This window comes from Mirounga angustirostris, unplaced genomic scaffold (assembly GCF_029215605.1).
Source record: "Mirounga angustirostris isolate CCGP_5_RB_7025 unplaced genomic scaffold, mMirAng1.0.hap1 SCAF_1, whole genome shotgun sequence".
NCBI classification, from domain to species: Eukaryota; Metazoa; Chordata; class Mammalia; order Carnivora; family Phocidae; genus Mirounga; species Mirounga angustirostris.
In genome coordinates this window covers 70,740,410-70,760,252 of record NW_026991709.1, presented here as the reverse complement: position 1 = coordinate 70,760,252, position 19,843 = coordinate 70,740,410, and the positions used below count along the sequence as shown (strand labels likewise).

The following is a 19,843-nucleotide window of genomic DNA, read 5'->3' as shown; positions in this document are numbered from 1 at the left end:
TAAATAATCCTTAAAAAAAAAAAAAGAAAAAGAAAATAGTCCGGTATCTTCAGGCGAAGAAAATGAACATCAGTGCATTCTAACCTATAACCAGTCCTGTTATGTTTTTTTAGAGATTTATTTATTTGACAGAGAGAGCGCACAAGTAGGCAGAGCGGCAGACAGAGGGAGAAGCAGGCTCCCCGCCAGGCAGGGAGCCTGATGCGGGGCTCGATCCCAGGACTCTGGGATCATGACCTGAGCCGAAGGCAGCTGCCCAACTGACTGAGCCACCCAGATGCCCCACCAGTCCTGTTATTTTTAAAATAGACTTTAAGGGCACCTGGGTGGCTCAGTCAGTTAAGTGTCTGCCTTTGGCTCAGGTCATGATCCCATGATCCCATGATCCCATGCTCTGCAGGGAGTCTGCTTCTCCCTCTGCCCCTCCTCTCACTTGTTCTTTCAATCTTTCTCTCTCTCTCTAATAAATAAATAAAATCTTTAAAAAATAAAATAAAATAAAATAGACTTTAAAAAAATCAAATGTAACCATAGCTAGCTTTAGGAATATGAAACTGATAAATGCATCTTTTGGAGGGGGGAGGGGCAGAAAGAGAGGGAGAGGGAGAGAGAGAATCTCAAGCAGGCCCACACCCAGCATGAGCCCGACATGGGACTTGATCCCACAACCCTGAGAACATGACCTGAGCCGAAATCAAGAGTCAGATGTTTAACCAACTAAGCCACCCAGGCGCCCCATGATAAATGCATCTTAATGAATAGCACTTCCAGCAAACATGCGAGCTCTTCAACAAAAATGAAACAAACCAGATGTCTGTGAATCTGTTTACTTACTACTGATTTTGTTTAGAGGTTAAAAAGGGGCTTTTGTTCCCTTTGGATATAATAAAGTCAATGCACTATGTACATTTAAACTTATTTTAAATTCAATATTCAACTGTATTGTAAGTAGGATACTACACTGTAGTTTCCATATATGTTTACTACTCTTCTGCAATATTAAGAGTTGTTTAAAAGTATACAAACTGTACAGTTACTAAAACAACTAATTATTCCTCTCTCCTCCTTTGAAAGGAAGGGCTTCAGTTGTTCCTGTATGGCCAGACCACCATAAACAACATACCTGTAATCTGTCACATGAATGTTGCAATATGTTGATAATCTTGCAGCCTTGTTTTCCCAAATTCATTTTATTTTGATCCATTTGGTATATTGTACTAATTGTTTTAGATATTTCCACTATGTGTCAAAAATGACTTAATCTATTTAAGTACTGAAGAGCTATCAGAACTTATACATTTACAGTAATTCAGAATTAGTAGGAAAACAGTTCACCAGTGTTTAGTTTTATATTGAGGTGTCCAGGTTGGAATAAAATAGTATAGGGGCACCTGGGTGGCTCAGTTGTGAAGCGTCTGCCTTCGGCTCAGGTCATGATCCCAGGGTCCTGGGATCGAGCCCCATGTCGGGTTCCCTGCTCAGCGGGAAGCCTGCTTCTCCCTCTCCCGCTCCCCCTGCTTGTGTTCCTGCTCTCGCTGTGTCTCTCTCTGTCAAATAAATTAAAAAAAAAAAAAAAAAAATCTGTAAAAAGTTTCTGGAAAATCCCCCAAAGCCTTAAAATCAAACAACATATGTCTAAATAACTGATGTGTCAAAGAAGAAATCAAAAAGGAAACTAAAAAATATCCTGAACTAAATGAAAATGAAAAAAAATGTCAAAATTTATAGGATACAGCTACAGCCCTGTATAGAAAGAAACATACAGCCATAAATGCAAAGATACTTATATTAAGGGAAAAAAATCTAAAATCAATGACCTAAGCTGCCACCTTAAAAAACTAAGAAGGAAGAAATTAAACTCAAAGCAAAAAGGAAAGAAATAATAAAGAACAGAAATCAATGAAATAGAAAGTAGACAAATAATAAACATCAATGAAATGTCTTCTTTCCAAAGATCAGTAACATTAATGAATCTCTAGACTGATCATGAAACAGAAAAAGCACAGACTGCCAGAATTAGGAATAAAAGAGTGTGTGGGGGGGGGTGCCTGGGTGGCTTGGTTAGTTAAGCAACTGACTCTTAATCTCAGCTTGTCTTGATCTCAGGGTCATGAGTTCAAGTCCCGTGTTGGGCTCCATGCTGGGTGTGGAGCTTACTTAAAAAATTCTTTAGGGGCATCTGGGTGGCTCAGTCAGGCATCTGCCTTCGGCTCGGGTCATGATCTCAGTGTCCTGGGATGGAGCCTCGCATCGGGCTCCCTGCTCAGTGGGGAGCCTGCTTCTCTCTCTCCCTCTGCCTCTCTCCCTCGCTCATGCTCTCCCCCACCCAAGTAAATAATATCTTTAAAAACAAAAAAAAAATTTTAAATAAAAAAGTTATTTTTAAAAAAGGAATAAAAGAGGGAACATTATTATACAACCTTTACCTGTGAAGAGGAAAACAGGAATATTTTAGTAATTTTATTCCAATAAATTAAACTTAAATAAAATAGCTAAATTCCTGGAAAGTAAAAATGACCAAAACTGACAAAAGAAAAAATAGAATATCTGAATAGCTCTGTATCTTGAATTGTAATTAAAATTTAAAGCCTTCCATACAGAAAACCTCCAGCCTATATGGCTTTATTGTTGAATTCTACTGAATATTAAAAAAAAATATCAATGCTACACAATCAGAAAATAGAGAAGGAAATATTCCCCATTTTTTTTTTTTACAAGGCCAAAACTGGCCTGACACCAAAACCCAAATGAGGCATCACAACAAACAAGAAGTACAGACCAATATCCCTAATGAATAGAGAAATAAAAATCCTTAACAAGATACTAGCAAATCAAATCCAATAATATTTCAAAAAGATAATGCATCATGACTAAGTGGTAGGTTTATTGGAATTATCAACGTATGTACTGTACCATATTGACAAAATAAAGTAGAAAAATCAAGATTCTGTTATAGTAGATGCAGAAAAAGCTTTTCACAAAGCTTAATACTAATCAGGAAAAACACTTTAAACTCAAAGCAAAAAGGGAAGAAATAATAAAGAGCATAAACCAATGAAATAGAAAGTAGACAAACAGAGAAATGTCAATGAAATGTATTCTTTCCAAAGATCAGTAACATTGATGAATCTCTAGATTGATCATGAGAAAAAAACACAGGAAAGTTAACGTAAGAGAACATCCTCAACTGATAAAAGCCATCTACAAAAACACCTAGTAAACATTGCGCTTAATGGTGAAAGACTGGATACCTTCCCTTTAAGATGAGAAACAAGGATGAATGGAAAGGGAAGGATGTCTGCTCTCACCACTTTTATTCACACTGTATTAGAGCTTCTAGCCAGTTTAAAAAGGCAAGGATATAAAAATCATACAGACTATCTTTCCTCACAAACCCATGATCATCTATGTAGAATATCCTAAGGAATCCAGGAAAAAGCTACAGGCATTGATAAGTGATCTCAGCAAGGAATTAGGGTACAATATCAACCTACAAAAATCAACTGTATTTTATTACCAGCAACAACCAAGCAGTAATAAAATTTTTAAAATAATACTTTTTACATAAAAAAACAAACCAACCATGAAACACTTAGGGGTAAATTTTTTTTTTAAGATCTATTTATTTTAGAGAGAGAGGGAGAGAGAACACAAGTGGGAAGGGCAGAGGAAGAGGGAGAGAACTTCAGGCAGTCTCCACTAAGCATAGAGCTCGACTTTCGGCTTGATCTCAGGGTCCTGAGATCATGACCTGAGCCAAAACCAAGAGCCAGGTGCTTAACCAACTGTACCACCCAGACGCCCGGTTTTTTTCGTTTGTTGGTTTGGTTTGGAAGATTTTATTTATTTATTTATTTGAGAGGGAGAGAGCACATGTATGTGCACGCACATGCGTGAGTGGGGGTACAAGCAGAGACAGACAATCTTAAGCAGACTCCTTGCTCAGCAGGGGCCTAGTCAGGAGTTGGGGGGGGTTGGGGGGGGCAGCGGCGGCTTGATCTCATGACCCATGAGATCATGACCTGAGTCAAAACCAAGTGTCAGATGCTTAATCAACTGAGCCACCCAGGCGCCCAACTTAGAGGTAAATTTAACAAAAGATGCGTAAGACTTATACTCTAAAAGTCACAATATCGTTAAAGATAAGCTGATAAACCTAAATTAATGAAGATGCCATATGCATGCACTGGAATACTCATTAACAGTAACATGTCACTTCTCTACAAATTGATCAAGAATTTCAACAGAATCCCAATCAAAATTTCATGAAGCTTTTTTGAAAAAATCTACAAATTGATCCCAAAAGTTATACGGAGCTGCAAAGGATCTAGAATAACCAAAACCACTCTGAAAAAAAAGTTGAAGCATTCAGATGTTTTGAAGCTGTAATTTCAAGCTACAGTTATCAAGGTAGTGCATTACTGGCATATGGATGGACGTTTAGATCAAGGGTTGGCAAACTTTTTCTGTAAAGGTCCTAACAGTAAATACTTTAGGCTTTGTGAGCCTTATGAGGTTTCTGTTACATATTTTTCCTTACCTTTAACAACAACAAAAACCTTCAAAAATGTAAAAATTATTTTTAGTTCAAGAGTGGTACAAAACAGGCCATGTGCAGGCTTTGGCCTTGCGCCAGTTTGCCAAATGTTTGTGCATAATAGAGTGCACAAATAGATACTCACATATAAGGTAATTATTTTCCAATAAATGTATCAAGGTAATTTGATGAGGAAAGAATAATCCTTTCACCAAATGACGCTGGATCAACTGGATATCCATAAGGAAAACAATTAACCTCAACCCTTCCTTAATAGTACACACAAAAATAATTCAAAATGGATCACACCCCATATGACACTTATTTCTTTTTCTTTTTTTATTTTTTATGTTGGCTCTACTCACGACCCTGAAATCAAGACCTGAGCTGGAATCAAGAGTTGGATGCTTAACTGAGTGAGCCATCCAGGACTGTCCCATATGACACTTCTAAAAGAAAATTTCACTGATCTTGAAACAGACATGGATTTCTTACACAGGACACAAAACCACTAACTATAAAAGAAAAAAATTGATAAATTAAAAATTAGAATTCTTACAACCCAATAATAAGATGACAAACCACTCAGTTTAAAAATCGACAAGATTTGGGGCATCTGGGGGGCTCATTCAGTTGGGCATCTACCTTTGGCTCAGGCTGCGATCCCAGGGTCCTGGGATCCAGCCCCGCGTCAGGCTCCCTGCTCAGCGGGGAGCCTGCTTCTCCCTCTCCCTCTGCCACTGCCCCTGCTTGTGCATGCTCTCTCTGTCAAATAAAATCTTAAAAATAAATAAATCAATTAATTAAATAATTAAATAAATAAAAATGGACAAGATTTAAGCAGATGCCTCACAAAGGAAGATACACCAGTGGCCAAAAAGCACATGAAAAGATGCTCAACACCATTAGTCATCAGGGAAATACCCATTAAACCCACAATGAGTTACCACAACACACTGACCAGAATCTCTATAATTAAAAAGACTGACCATACCAAGTGTTGGCAACGATGTGGCAGGGACAGAACTCTCATACACTGCTCATAGGAATGTAAAACAGTATAACCACTTTGAAAAACAGTTTTGCAGTTTCTTAAGTTCAACATACACCTACCATACAGCCAGCAACCCAACAGAAATGAAAACATGTTCACACAAAGACTTGTACACAGATGTTCATTATAGCTTTATTTATCATAGCCCAAAATTAGAAATGACCCCAATGCCATAAAAATGTGAATGGATAAACAAATTTTAGTACTCAGCAACAAAAAGGAACAAATTACTGCCGTGCAGAACATGGATAAATCTCACTGATATAATGCTGAGAGAACCGAGATATCAAAAAGATATACTGTATGGTTTCATTTACATAAAATTCTAGAAAATCTATATAGTGAAAGAAAATCGATCAGTGGTTAGCTGAGTCTGGGTATGGGTGAGGAAGAGTAATTCAAAGCAGCAGCACATGGGTATTTTTGGAGATGATGAAAATACTCTATATTTTGATTGGGGTGGTGGTTACATGGGTATATAGAATTGTCAAAACTTGGGGCGCCTGGGTGGCTCAGTCGTTAAGTGTCTGCCCTCGGCTCAGGTCATGATCCCAGGGTCCTGGGATCGAGCCCCGCATCGGGCTCCTTGCTCCGTGGGAAGCCTGCTTCTCCCTCTCCCACTCCCCCTGCTTGTGTTCCCTCTCTCGCTGTGTCTCTCTCTGTCACATAAATAAATAAAATCTTAAAAAAAAAAAAAAGAACTGTCAAAACTCAATGAAGTTGATTAAAAAATCACTATGAGGGGTGCCTGGATGGAGCAGTCGGTTAAGACCGACTCTTGGTTTCGCTCAGGTCATGATCTTGGGGTCCTTAGGCCCCACGCTCAGCACAGAGTCTGCTTGAGATTCTCTCTCACTCTCCCTTACCCCTTCCCCCCAAAATAAATAAATAAATCTTTAAAAAATCACTATGAAATAGTACTATAATAATTCCTTTTACCTGTAAGAAAACAAAGCACCAGGGTTAAAACACCCGTGTTACAGTCTTTATAGAAAAATTGTTACCTCTGACTCAAAAGGTATGGGGAAATGCTTTGAGACTTTATTTAAATGTATGATATTAGGTTTTGGTTCTCAGACAATCAATACATTTTTATGGACACACTGCTCCTAGAACACAGCAGCAATTTCAAGAATTGACTATTAAGAGCAGCTATACAGAGAAAGAGTTGTTTTGGATTTTTTTTTTTTTTTTGCTTATATTCTTCCAAGTAGCCTGAGGTAATTTTACATATGGCATTTTATTTTCCTAATAATTTGTATTCATTGAAAGAATTTTGAATAATATTTGTGGTATTGTTATATTCTATTTTCATCCAAAAATATTTCTAGTGATGTAAAAGCGAAGAGTAGAATACGCCAATCAATTAAATCCAAAAGGATTTAAATTAAATTAAATCCAAAAGGATTTGAGGAAACAAAAATATTTTCCCTCCTTGAAAAAAAGAGAAAGAAAGAAAGAAAGAAAATCGAAGCACTGAGAAACTAATTTATCCAAGAGCCAGGATTCAAACCCTAATAGTTTTACTCTAATGCCCACATTCTTAGCCACTATATCACTCTTCCTCTATAAAAGTAGAATATATACCTATAATATCTTTTATTCCAGATAATGCATATGTATTTATGAACATGTTCTATTTTATAATTAGAAAATATATATATACTTAAAAAGACAGAGACTATTCAGGACCTCCCTCCAAGATGACATTCAATCTATTAATCAGAACATGTTGGATAACTCTGTTAATCTTTATGAAGTCATTCAACCGTTTTATCTTTCAGTTCACATTCTTTATCTTGTTCACAAATACAACATGTAAAACTTCATCAAAAGTCTTGCAGAAAATCAGATATACTATATCTACAGCATTTCTTTGATCTACCTATCTAATGGATCTGTATGAAGGACATAAATTTGTCATAAATTCATGCTAGTTCCCAGAGACTACCACTTCCTCTTCTGTGTTCACAAACCATCCTTTTAACAATCTGGGCTAGAATTTTGCCCAGAAGCTACATCAATTAACTCCCAGATTATCCAAAGATTACAAACAGAAGTTCAGCAATCATTTAAGCAAATTCTTCTACTACACTGAACTATAGATCATCACAGAAGGGAGACCCTAAACTCATTCATAATAGTAAGGTCCTTTTATATAATTCCCTTACATATTCTTTTTTTTTTTTTTTTAAGATTTTATTTATTTATTTGACAGAGAAAGACACAGCGAGCGAGGGAACACAAACGGGGAGTGGGAGAGGGAGAAGCAGACTCCCTGCCGAGCAGGGAGCCCGATGCAGGACTCGGTCCCGGGATTCCAGGATCATGACCTGAGCCGAAGGCAGTCGCTTAACCAACTGAGCCACCCAGGCGCCCTCCCTTACATATTCTGCACTTCAGTTTCCTCCTACCAATATTTGCTTGGCCCTCTCCAGAGTGGAAGTAATTCTTCTTGACCAAGAAGACAGAAATAAGAAAAGCTAACAAATTCTACTTTCTATAATCTGTTAATGTTTCCTCCTCTACCCTAGCAGCAAGACTACACCTACTCTAACCATTTACCTAAAAAGCCTTTTTAAAAAATGATTACTGGCATTTTCTGAAGGTCTCAAATAACTCTGAGATTTCTAGTTTCTGAATCTATTCTTACGGGTTCTGTCACTCTTCATCCTTGGTTTCATGTCCTGGTTTTTACCTTCAGTACTTCTAACTGGACAGCTACTTTTGCTGCCACAATAGCCTTTTCAGGAACTTCTTTCTTCCTCACTGACAGTAATTACACTGTCAAATGTGCATTATTTAGTATTTCCTATTTCTCTTGAGAATACATCCCAATTTCTCTAAGGACAGAAGCTATAACCTTGGCATGGGTGCTGGGTGGTTCAGTCGGTTGGGCATCAGACTCTTGATTTCTGCTCAGGTCATGATCTCAGGGTCCTGGGATGGTGCTCAGTGGGGAGTCTGCTTGTGATTCTCTCTCCCTCTGCCTCTGCCCCTCCCCCTGCTTGCACACATGCTCTCTCTCAAATAAATCTTAAAAAAAAAAAAAAAAAGAAGCAGCTATAACCTTGGCATAACTACCCTGACATTGCTTAAAATTTGTCTAAAACTTGGTCAAAAACTCCTTTTAGAAGTGACTTCCCTCCCAAAATCAGTTTGTTTGTTTTTTTTTTTTAAAGATTTTATTTATTTATTTGACAGATAGAGAACACAAGTAGGCAGAGAGGCAGGCAGAGGGAGAGGAAGAAGCAGACTCACCGCTGAGCAGGGAGCCCGACGTGGGGCTCGATCCCAGGACTCCAGGATCATGACCCGAGCCGAAGGCAGCCGCTTAACCGACTGAGCCACCCAGGCGCCCCAGCCCAAAATCAGTTTTATTATTTTATAGTCACATCTCCTCTTTCACTGAAACTGTATTGCCCAACTTGATCATCTATCTCCTTGTTTGTAATAAAAACTAACATTTCCTGGGGATGTACTATGTGACAAGCACTACATTAAAAGACTTCCCATATATTCTCAGATTTAATCCTTGTGAACCTAATGAGGAAATACCATCATTATCTAATTTTACTGGTAAGGTGGCAAAGATTTAAGTAAGCTTGACTTAGGCCGACAGTTACTAAATAATAGAGCTACACTCTGAGCCCAAATCTGTCTGAGTTAAAAAACAAACAAAACAAAACAAACCCCAAGTTTTTTCTACTATACCTCCTAGCCATTCACATGTAGGCTAACTTTAAAGAGAGTGAGAGTGAGATGTCTCAGTTTAAGGTGACTTATAAAATGCAGCGATTTTAAAAAATAAATGTATCAGATTTTATATATCAAATATCAGAATCATTTCAAATTAATTACCTTGAAAAACTTTAAAGTTTGGGAAGTTTTCTTACAGAACAGTTTCTACAACTTTTTATTACTCTTAAATATCTTCAATACTAGCAAATATTCATTTTTGAGAATTTTTTTAAGTGGGAAGCAAAGCAAGGTTTACTGAGCGATAGTAAAGTTTATTGAATGATAGAGTACAAAGCTCCCAAAGAGGAAGGGGACCTGAGATGGTTGCCCAAGAATAATTTCTATTTTGGGAACAGCTTGGTCATTTGGAACCAAGTCTTATAAATCAGAAACAGTGATTTAGGGTGATATAATACATGAGACCATGGCTTTGGAGTACGATAGTCATAAATTTGAGTTAGAGCCCTACCACCCTAACTTTTACTAAATTATTTAAATTCTCTGAACCCTACTTCTCTCATCTGAAAAGCAAAAAAGGGAATCACTTTTTGGCCTTCTGGCTAAGATCAAGTGAAAAACAAGAAAGGTATCGTCTATCTCACAACCATTGTGAAGATTAAGTAAATCTGGCTATATGTATGTTATATATATTAAAAATACACATGTGGGGCGCCTGGGTGGCTCAGTCGTTAAGCGTCTGCCTTCGGCTCAGGTCATGGTCCCAGGGTCCTGGGATCGAGCCCCACATCGGGCTCCCTGCACCGTGGGAAGCCTGCTTCTCCCTCTCCCACTCCCCCTGCTTGTGTTCCCTCTCTCACTGTGTCTCTCTCGGTCAAATAAATAAAATCTTTAAAAAAAAAAAAAATACACATGTGGGCACCTGGGTGGCTCAGTTGGTTAAGTGCCTACCTTCAGCTCAGGTCATGATCCTGGGGTCCTGGGATGGAGTCCTGTGTCGGGTTCCCTGCTCAGCAGGGAGTCTGCTTCTTCCTCTGCCCCTCCACTCCCTCCACTCGTGCTCATGCGCACACGCTCTCTCTCGCAAAAATAAATAAAATCTTTAAAAAAATACACATGCATGGTAAATAATACACATTTGTTTTCTCCTCTTCTCTGTTATTGTATTTATTTATTTATTTTTTAAGATTTTATTTATTTATTTGAGAGCAAGAATGAGAGAGAGAGAGCATGAGAGGGGGAGGGTCAGAGGGAGAAGCAGACTCCCTGCCGAGCAGGGAGCCCGATGCGGGACTCGATCCCGGGACTCCAGGATCATGACCTGAGCCGAAGGCAGTCACTTAACCAACTGAGCCACCCAGGCGCCCTGTATTTATTTTTAATAATTTATTTGACAGAGAGAGTGCGTGAGCAAGCAAGGAGAATGGCAAGCAGAGGGAGAAGCAGACTCCCGGCTGAGTAGGGAGCCCAACACAGGACTCATCCCAGGACCCTGAGATCATGACCTGAGCCGAAGGCAGACACTTAACCTACTGAGCCACCCAGGCACCCCCCTCTACTGTTATTTTGATCATTATTTCAAACTGTGAACCACAGATGATAAATCTGTCACTTATAACTTGTAAGAAGGCAAGCAATTTTCAGTTTATCCATTTTCCAGCTATTGATTTTTTGCTCTAAATTATACGAAACAGTACTATGACATAAGTAAAAGTCAGTGGGCAACTTACCTATGGAAACCGTCTTTCAAAACTTCTTGCCTCAAAATAATTTCTGAACAAGTGGCCCTTATGCCTATAAGAACCAGAAGATTTCTTAAAATAAAATAAGCACTCAGTGAAAGAATACTTAAATAATTAGAAAATTGTTTGAATAGGCTTTACTTGCCTGGAAAATCTAACCAACCTATAAACAAAACAAAAGCTTTTAAAACTTAAACAATTTGAGCTATCTAAAAAGCTACTTCTAATAAAGCATAGGCATTAAGAACATTGACTTTGGTGTTAAATTGCCTAGTTTCAAATCTGAGTCTGTCCCTTAAAGCTATGTGACTTTGGACAAGATAGTTTATCTCTCTAGTATTTGTCATGAGAATTTAATACATGTAGAAGCATGCAGAACAGGGCTTACCACATAGTAAGAGCTCTATGTGTTTGTCATTAATACTATTTTATTCAGATGATCCCAGGACACCAAAAGGAACAGAATGGCTAAAGAGCCAGGAAAACTCAAGTTTTAATCCTGGTTCACTGAAACCGTGTTTCAGATACGTACTGCCAACTTCTGTATTCTACCACCCATGCCTACAAAACTGAGAAGATGGTACATTTATACCTTGTGGAGCTGTTGGGAAAGTTTAAAACAGAAACAAAAACCTGAGGCTTGTGAAAGATTCAAAGGGTTCCTTTATAAACGTAGAATAACCCCAAATCTCACTGTACTGACACCATGCAGAAGTCAGATATTAAAACTATTACTCGATGTCAGCATCATAAAATTAAAAATTCAGGGGCACCTGGGTGGCTCAGTCAGTTAAACGTGTGACTCTTGATTTCAGATCAGGTCATGATCTCAGGCTCTGTGCTGGGTGTGGAGCCTGCCTAAGATTTTCTCTAACTAAAAATAAATAAATAGATAAAAATAAATAAATAAATAAATGGATGGATGGATAAATAAATAAATAAATAATTCAGTTACTGATGACCATCAACTCTGCCAGGTACCTTGCTATGGAACTTTACTCCATTTTCAAAAGCTGGAAGTGTATGGAAAGAACATTAGAGCAAACACAAAGAAAACCATATATTATTGTGTATTGCTAAGTCTATTAGATTTATTCCTGAAAAGATGCATGAAAAATATGAAAATGAAAATACTGAAATATACAAGGGAAGGAAAAAAGTATGGAAAAATAATATTTATTAAATGATATCCATATGACAAATCCTCTACTTGGGGATTTCACATGTTTTAACTTTCACAACCTAGCAAAACAGGCAGGCAAAATTACTGCCATTTGCACACAGGAGGAAACTCTGTAATAAACAGTTTTAACTGGTTCTAGGCCATACCACTAAGTAAGTTACTGATTAGAAGCAAGATTTGCCAGAGTTTTAAAGCCTAAGATATTTCCACTTTCCTATTTTAAAAAATCATCATTTGCTTCAGAGAACCATATATAATCATTTCCAAAAAATAACTTTGGGTATCTTTTTTACAAATCTAGATGTTCCATTATGTTTAATTTTAATAAGGGTGGAGAGTAAGGATTTATATCTACCTATAAGTTAAACTAGGAAAAAAAGGTCAGATTAATAGGCTTAAATTCTATTGGGATATACACTACAGAATAGTAAATCATATTCATCTTGGGATGGTAGGAAGTAATTTACAAACAGTATAGCAAATAGATTGTTTATGATTTTTAAAGCAAAAATACCATTTTCAAAATGAATTGGTTGCATCTGAATGACCTTCAAGATTTTTCCTCTTAAATATTACTTTGATTACTGTGGCCTGAACTGGCTCTGGAAACTGACCTCTTTTTAATCATAAAATACCAGGGCTGGAAGAGTCTTTAGAGATCACCAAGTCCAGTTGTTTAAAAATTCATTTTGGCTTCATTAATACTTCAAATAAATTTGGAAACCTAATATGTGAAGACACAAAAGCTGTGACTGACACTAGCCTAATATCCTCACTTTACAGATGGAGGAACTTACCTAATTTGTACTGACTTTCCTTATTGTAATTACTACGGCACTTCCCCACTACTCTGCAAGCTCCACAAGGGTTGGGGCCGTATTTAGCTCAGCGCTGGATCCACAGCACTGCGGCCCACCAACTCGGGCCCAAAGAAATGAATCAACTCGCTTGCCCAGCCCGTAGTCGTAAGAGAAGCTCCAGCCCAATCCAGTCTATTACAAAAAGTTTGTAAAGCAAAACCAGTTGTCCTCCCCTTCCCACGCCATTACCCCGTCAGTGTCTCTAGAGATTCTGGACTGGAATTCTCACACCCCACAGGGCACTGTGGCCTTGCTGGTCCCCTCGGGGGTCCCAAGCTTCATGCATCCCAAGACACTTGACCGCCGTACTTCATTCACGATATTTTAGTAATAGTACGGCCAGTACTACCTCTGAACGACAAAGCCAGACTCTCCAGAGACCCAAGAGAAGCCTCTGAGCAGTGCCTGTGGGGTGGGAAGGGTGGGAAGCACGTGGCCTCTGCTTTTAACCTCCTCCAGGTCACCCAGCAGGTTCTACGTCCGCGCACCGAGGTCCGGAGAAGTACCAAACCTTGCAAAGCTCGGAGGATGGAAAAGTCCTGACTGCCCCCGACCCACCGGCCCCCCCGCCCCTCCCTTTACCAGCATCGATGGGGGCGGCGGCGAAGGCCGTGCCTGGTGTGCTGGTGAGTCCAGCCGCCTCCCACAGGAGCAGCCAGGCCACCGCTCGGACGCCCACGGCCCTGGGAGCCAGGACGCTGGAGAACGCGGCCCCAGAGGAGCGCGCGGGGACGAAATGCGGACTGAGGAGACTGCGCACGCCTTATGCCGCTCCTAGAGCGTGCTGCCACGGAGTTAGTGACCGTGACGGAAGACAGTACGTGCGCCTGCGGTCCTGCCGTTCCCCGGCTTCCCGCAGCTCTAATCCCCCGACGCTTCCGGCGTTGCGGGAGGCGACAACCCTAGTGGCTCCCTCGCCGCCCCGCCCCTCGCCGTCGGGTCGGGGGGCGGGGCAAGGAGCGGCGCACGCGCCGTGACTTACGCCAGGGCTGTTGCTGTGGGAACGATTCCCTGGACTCCCATCCAGACCTAGACCCCCGCGCAGTCCTGCGAGCCGTATCGGGGAGCTCCCTATCTCCACCTCCACTTCCAGGTACTTGCGGATACGGCCTTTCTGCGGGGAAATTCACCCTACAGTCAAGTCTGCGGGTTTATGGCTGTCTCCTCTTCCTACAGCAGCAGGCTCCGCCTGGCCTCAAAGTCGAATTAAGTGCTCCGCTGTGCACTACAGTTGGGTGGAAACAAACCCCTCACGGCGGTTTTAAGACCATCCCCTGCAGAAGATGCACTTTCTGTATTTCTTTAAGGGTAAGAAAGTCAGTCTTGCAGTAGCGGGGACGTGAGTTAGGGAGAGGATCGTCTCTCTGTTGGCAAAATCTATACACTTTTAGGGGCTGCAGGGGATGTTTAGCAAGATTATGGCAGTCATTGATTCCTGGGGAGAAAAGTATTAATTCCTAGAAGGAAGAGTTAGGTCAATGTATCGTCTGTCTTCATGAATTAAATTGAATCTGTAAGTAGGCCCAGGTGCAGATTGAAGCTAGGACCGGTGTCTGCAAGAAGAAAGATGTCAGACTGTACTATCGAAAACTGAAAATAGCAGTATAAGCATGAAATTAAGAAATATGGAGATAGGGGCGCCTGGGTGGCTCAGTCGTTAAGCGTCTGCCTTCCGCTCAGGTCATGATCTCAGGGTCCTGGGATCGAGCCCCGCATCGAGCCCCGCATCGAGCCCCGCATCGGGCTCCCTGCTCAGCGGGAAGCCTGCTTCTCCCTCTCCCACTCCCCCTGCTTGTGTTCCTGCTCTCGCTGTTTCTCTGTCAAATAAGTAAATAAAATCTAAAAATAAAAAAAAAATACGGAGGTAGATTTTGGAAGAAACACTTAAAAGAATTGAAACTGGTTGCCTATGAAGAGAGGAAAGGCAGAGGACAACAGTTTTTTGTTAAAATCATCAGAATTATTTTACATTTTAAACAATATAAAATTACTTTAGTACAAATAAAAGTTAAATTTTTAAAAAGATTTTATTTATTTATTTGACAGAGAGAGACAGCGAGAGAGGGAACACAAGCAGGAGGAGTGGGAGAGGGAGAGGGAGAAGCAGGCTTCCTGCCGAGCAGGGAGCCCGATGCGGGGTTCGATCCCAGAGCGGAGGCAGACACTTAACCGACTGAGCCACCCAGGCGCCCCCAAAAGTTAAATTTTAAAAAGACTCTGTAGTCAAAAAAGCGACATTGTTATCAATTGCGTACATCAGTCATGAATACAGCCATTTATTTGCTTGAGTGCGTGGAATTTATATTGTGCTCGGTAGGATCTCCTAGAAAGCTTACTAACAGACCAGATTTTAATGACGTGAACTGGGAGTAGTATTTGTAGAAGGGGATGGGGTGGGATCGTTTGCATCAGATCAGAGCACAGTAATTTGAAAAGGCAGTTCCTTATTATTAATTTCTTTTTTTCTTCCTTTCTTTCTTTCTTTTTTTTTTTTTTTTAAGATTTCATCCATTTATTTGACAGAGAGAGAAAGCACAAGTAGGCAGAGAGGCAGGCAGAGGGAGAAAGAGAAGCAGGCTCCCCGCTGAGCAGGGAGCCTGATTCAGGGCTGGATCCCAGGACCCTGGGATTATGACCTGAGTGGAAGGCTGATGCTTAACCGACTGAGCCACCCACGTGACCCTCTGATTAATTTCTTAAAAGTAAAAATTCTGACGTCCAACAATAAGGAGTGAATAGTATAGGTAATGGTATATCCATAGGACAAAACACTTGACAGTCATAAAAATGTGCATTTTAGTAAAGTATCTAAGGACAAAATCACATAAGTTGTTAAATTTACAAGGCAGGAAATAGATGTATAATATAAAAAATACTATACTAGAAAACTATATGTGTAGGAAAAAAAGAAAGAATCAAGGGTAATCATTTTATATGTTTCCTCCTCCTCCTCCCCCATGCTACCCCCAATCTTCTCCAAAGTACTATGTTCCTATGGTGATTCTCTAGCAGAATAAAGTTTATGAAGGTATCATCACCCTATGCTGCTTTACCTCTCAGTTCCTTGACATTTGCAAATCTTCCTGAGAATATCATAGTCCTATCTAAAGCAATCCCTATAATTAAGTGTATTATGGCATTAGGCACCAGGAAGAGGGAATAGAAAGTGTTAACTGCAAAATAGCGGTGTTTCTTGTAACTGAGAAAACATAGTGAGACAAATAAGTTGAAATAAAAACCATGTAAACTTTATTGCCTTGTATATGTAGAGGTTGAATCTGTACCGGGTCTGCATTTTTTATCAGACTTATAGACTATAAACACTTAAAGGATATACAGGGGCTGTATCTTATATTAGTACATTAAATTAAATTTTTTTTAAAGATTGTATTTATTTATTTATTAGAGAGAGAGTGAGTGTGTGTGCAAGTGAGGGGAGGGGGAGAGGGAGAGAAGCAGACTCCTTGCTGAGTGCAGAGCCCAGTGCGGGGCTCGGGCTCACCCTGAGATCATGACCTGAGCCAAACCAAGAGTTGGCCCCTCAACTGACTGAGCCACCCAGGCACCCCTAGTACATTAAACAAGTATGTATGGTATTTTGCTGAGAAATTCTGGTGAACAATGGATATGTTCCCTGCCCTCCTGCAGCATATAGAATAGAAGGGAAGATAAATGATTCAATAAGTAATCATAAAAAACCTGATGAGTAAAATGATTGGGAATGTGCAGAGGAGACAGATGTGGTCTGGTGAACCTCTCAGGACATAATGTTTAAGGTTAAAAAATCATAGTATCTTGCCATAGAGGGTACGTGTACATACTTGTTTAATTGATAAATTAAAAAGATCCTCTAAGTTGATTCTTGGGCTGACTTAGGGGTTCGTATACATATCTTTGGTTAAGAGTGCAGTACACTAAGAGGTCCAGACTGAACTGCATTTCCAGGCTCATGTGTGAACAAACCTACACGCCTCAATGAACCAGGGATCCAACAACTAAGGATAACCTCAGGGCCAAACTGAACTTTCAGGGTAGGTCTCAAAGTATTGAAATTGACAGGCTGAGCATGCAACTCTAGAACTGGACTAGAGCCAGATCTGCTGGGGAGGAGGGGTACTGGGGAGTGTGATTTATCCAACACATATTTTTTTTCCCCTTTAGCAGGAAGTTATTATGTGACTAACACATTTTCATCAGATTTCCTCTGATTTACCCTGAAGTGTATGTGAGAATGATGTGCACTGCCAAGAAATGTGGAATTAGGTTCCAGCCTCCAGCTATTATCTTAATCTATGAGAATGAAATGAAGGGGAAAAGTCGCCAACGCATCATGCCAGTCCGAAACTTTTCGAAGTTTTCAGGTACCTCATGTTTTATCTTGCCTCCTATCTTAAATGTTCTCTAAATCACTTAGTAAGAATGATTTCAGTCTCATAACAGAGCGGCATGGCCTTCAGAGTTAGACAGTCCTAGGTTCAAATCATGACTATCAGGGTAGATAGGTGAGCCCCAGCTAAATTACTTATTGTCAGTGAGCTTCAATTTCCTGATCTGTAAATGGAAATTGATAATCCCACCCTTTCAGAATTGTAATATGGGTTAAATGAGATAGCATTATTCAATCATACTGAATCCCTTCTCTCCCTCCAAATGTGTTTTTTATTTGTAGTCTTGATTTTTTCTTAGTACCAGTGCTAATATCTAAAACTAATAAATCCTTTTCATCTCAAATGTTTTCTCCAGTTGCAAGTGTTTAACATCTCCTCAAAGTGATTTTAAGTTAAGGAAATAAAAAATGCACCCTCCTCCCCCCACCACACTCAAAGCTCGATATAAAGGAATAATAGTTCTGGAAAATAATTCATTCTGAAAAAGCCACTTAGCTACTTGGCTCTCACAGCAGATAATGCTTTCAGTAGTTTGCAGTGTATCTGTTGTGTGTGGTATATAGTTTCATTTTTCCCTCCTAGATTGCAACAGAGCTGCTGAACAATTAAAGAATAATCCGCGACACAAGAATTACCTGGAACAAGTGTCCCTGAGGCAGCTAGAGAAGTTATTCAGTTTTTTACGAGGTTACTTGTGGGGGCAGAGTTTGGCAGAAACAATGGAACAAATTCAACGGGAAACAACAATTGATCCTGAGGAAGACCTGAACAAACTAGATGATAAGGAACTTGCTAAGCGAAAGAGCATCATGGATGAACTTTTTGAGAAAAATCAAAAGAAGAAGGATGATCCAAATTTCGTTTATGACATCGAAGTTGAGTTCCCACAGGATGAACAACTGCAGTCTTGTGGCTGGGACACAGAGTCCGCTGACGAGTTCTGATATCAAAAACTCAAAGAATTGATTGGGCTAGCAGAAAATCCATGTCTATACAAAGGATGTATGAACATGGTTCTAGAAAAATCTGTAAAGAACACTAAATGTACATGTTGGGTCAAGTTTGGATTGACCAGGTTACTTTTCAAAACCAGGACATGTACAGTATCTACTATGTAGATGCATGAGGAAGATACGAAAACCAGAATATAGGAGTCTGCCTTTAAGGAGCTTACAATCTAATTGGAAGATAACTCAAAAGCTTGTGAAAAGCTAATTAACAGAATTAGGCAGCAAAAAGATTAGAGCCAGATGCTTAATAAAAGTTAAAGAGGGTCAGAGCCTAGATGACCATAGGGTTAGAATAGTCAGGGAAGACTTTGTCCTTTAGTAGAGAGATGGGACTTTGCCTGGCCCTCAAAATGGTGGTGTTTGGGTAGAAGTTTATATAGAATTCCAGATGAGAGAAGCTGGGAGAAAAAAGGGGGGGGGAGGGATGGGTAGTGGTATAGAGATAGGGATTAGAACATTTTATTTGAGGGACAGTAAGCATATTATAGTTTGGTAAAATTGGAAGGCGTGTATGGTTACCAGGGGATTATCCTGTGTGCATTTGTCTTTAACTCCGGAGTATATGTATATATATGTATTTTAACTCCAGAGTAGGAGAGTAGCCCTACAGAATGCCCTGCAGCTGCAAGTGGATGTCATTTGATGGACAGCAGGGGAATTCTGCAGCTCCAGGAATCAGGAAACCTGTACTAAAGATATTCTGAAACCCTGAAGCTCTTCCCATAAATAAGGAGGTTTGTTTGTAAAATGGGAAATCTAGTCATAATGAATGAATAATAGGCATCACCAGTTTAGGCCTATTCATGAGTTTGGATCTACAAAGAGAAGATCTTTGTTGAACCAGGTTATATGTGTACAGATACATCTTTCTTCTTGTTAGAATATTGTTTAATTGGCAGATATTCTATGTTTTCTGCAAGGAGATTAATACTCACTAAATAAAGGTGTAAAAATTACTCACTCTTTCTACCTGTCCATCCCTACTCTCTTTACCATTAAAAGCCCCATGAAAGGGATCAATCTTCTTTTTTTTTTACAAAAAGTTACAAATTTATTCACATAACATATTCTAACACGTATCAAAGTTTCAAGCAGGTCCTTTTGAATCTCGAATAAGAAATTACAACATTCAGCATTAATTAAAAATAAGAAAAGGGTGATGGTGGTCATTTATGGGTTTTAGTCTAAAATGAAAATGCAGAGAACATTTATTTTGGTGGATCTGTGTTGATGCCATATTTCTCCTTGAGAAGCTTCAACTGCTCTTCCTTCTTTTTTGTGTCCATCTTCTGAAATGCCCTGTTGGCATTATAGTACAAAACCACCAGGTATCTGTTACAAATATTGAATCCTGAAAGGTGATCACATGC

General features: G+C 39.7%; 2 protein-coding genes across 8 annotated transcripts in view; one reads left to right on the top strand and one right to left on the bottom strand.

Annotated features, from left to right (window-relative positions):
* The window catches only part of PIGX (phosphatidylinositol glycan anchor biosynthesis class X), a 38,056-nt gene extending 23,710 nt beyond the window's left edge, over window positions 1-14,346 (bottom strand). Inside the window, exons 1-4 of the mRNA XM_045902099.3 lie at window positions 14,330-14,346; window positions 14,173-14,189; window positions 13,658-13,837; window positions 11,021-11,084 (exon numbers count right to left, since the gene is read on the bottom strand). Coding sequence (XP_045758055.1) covers window positions 11,021-11,084; window positions 13,658-13,837; window positions 14,173-14,189; window positions 14,330-14,346 — 278 coding nt within the window. The remainder of the gene's footprint in view (window positions 1-11,020; window positions 11,085-13,657; window positions 13,838-14,172; window positions 14,190-14,329) is intronic.
* Window positions 14,032-19,429, top strand: CEP19 (centrosomal protein 19). Of its 7 annotated transcripts, none has more exons than XM_045903096.3 (4): window positions 14,036-14,168; window positions 14,252-14,383; window positions 17,296-17,436; window positions 18,046-19,429. In XM_045903096.3, the coding sequence occupies exons 2-4, from the start codon at window positions 14,359-14,361 to the stop codon at window positions 18,405-18,407; spliced, it is 528 nt and encodes a 175-aa protein (XP_045759052.1). In that variant the 5' UTR covers window positions 14,036-14,168; window positions 14,252-14,358; the 3' UTR covers window positions 18,408-19,429. The 7 variants fall into 7 exon arrangements, with proteins under 7 accessions (XP_045759055.1, XP_045759052.1, XP_054360231.1 ...); XM_054504255.2 differs by having other exon boundaries at window positions 14,060-14,168; window positions 14,255-14,383; XM_045903099.3 differs by lacking the exon at window positions 14,252-14,383 and having other exon boundaries at window positions 14,032-14,168.
* The last annotated feature ends 414 nt before the right edge of the window (window positions 19,430-19,843 follow it).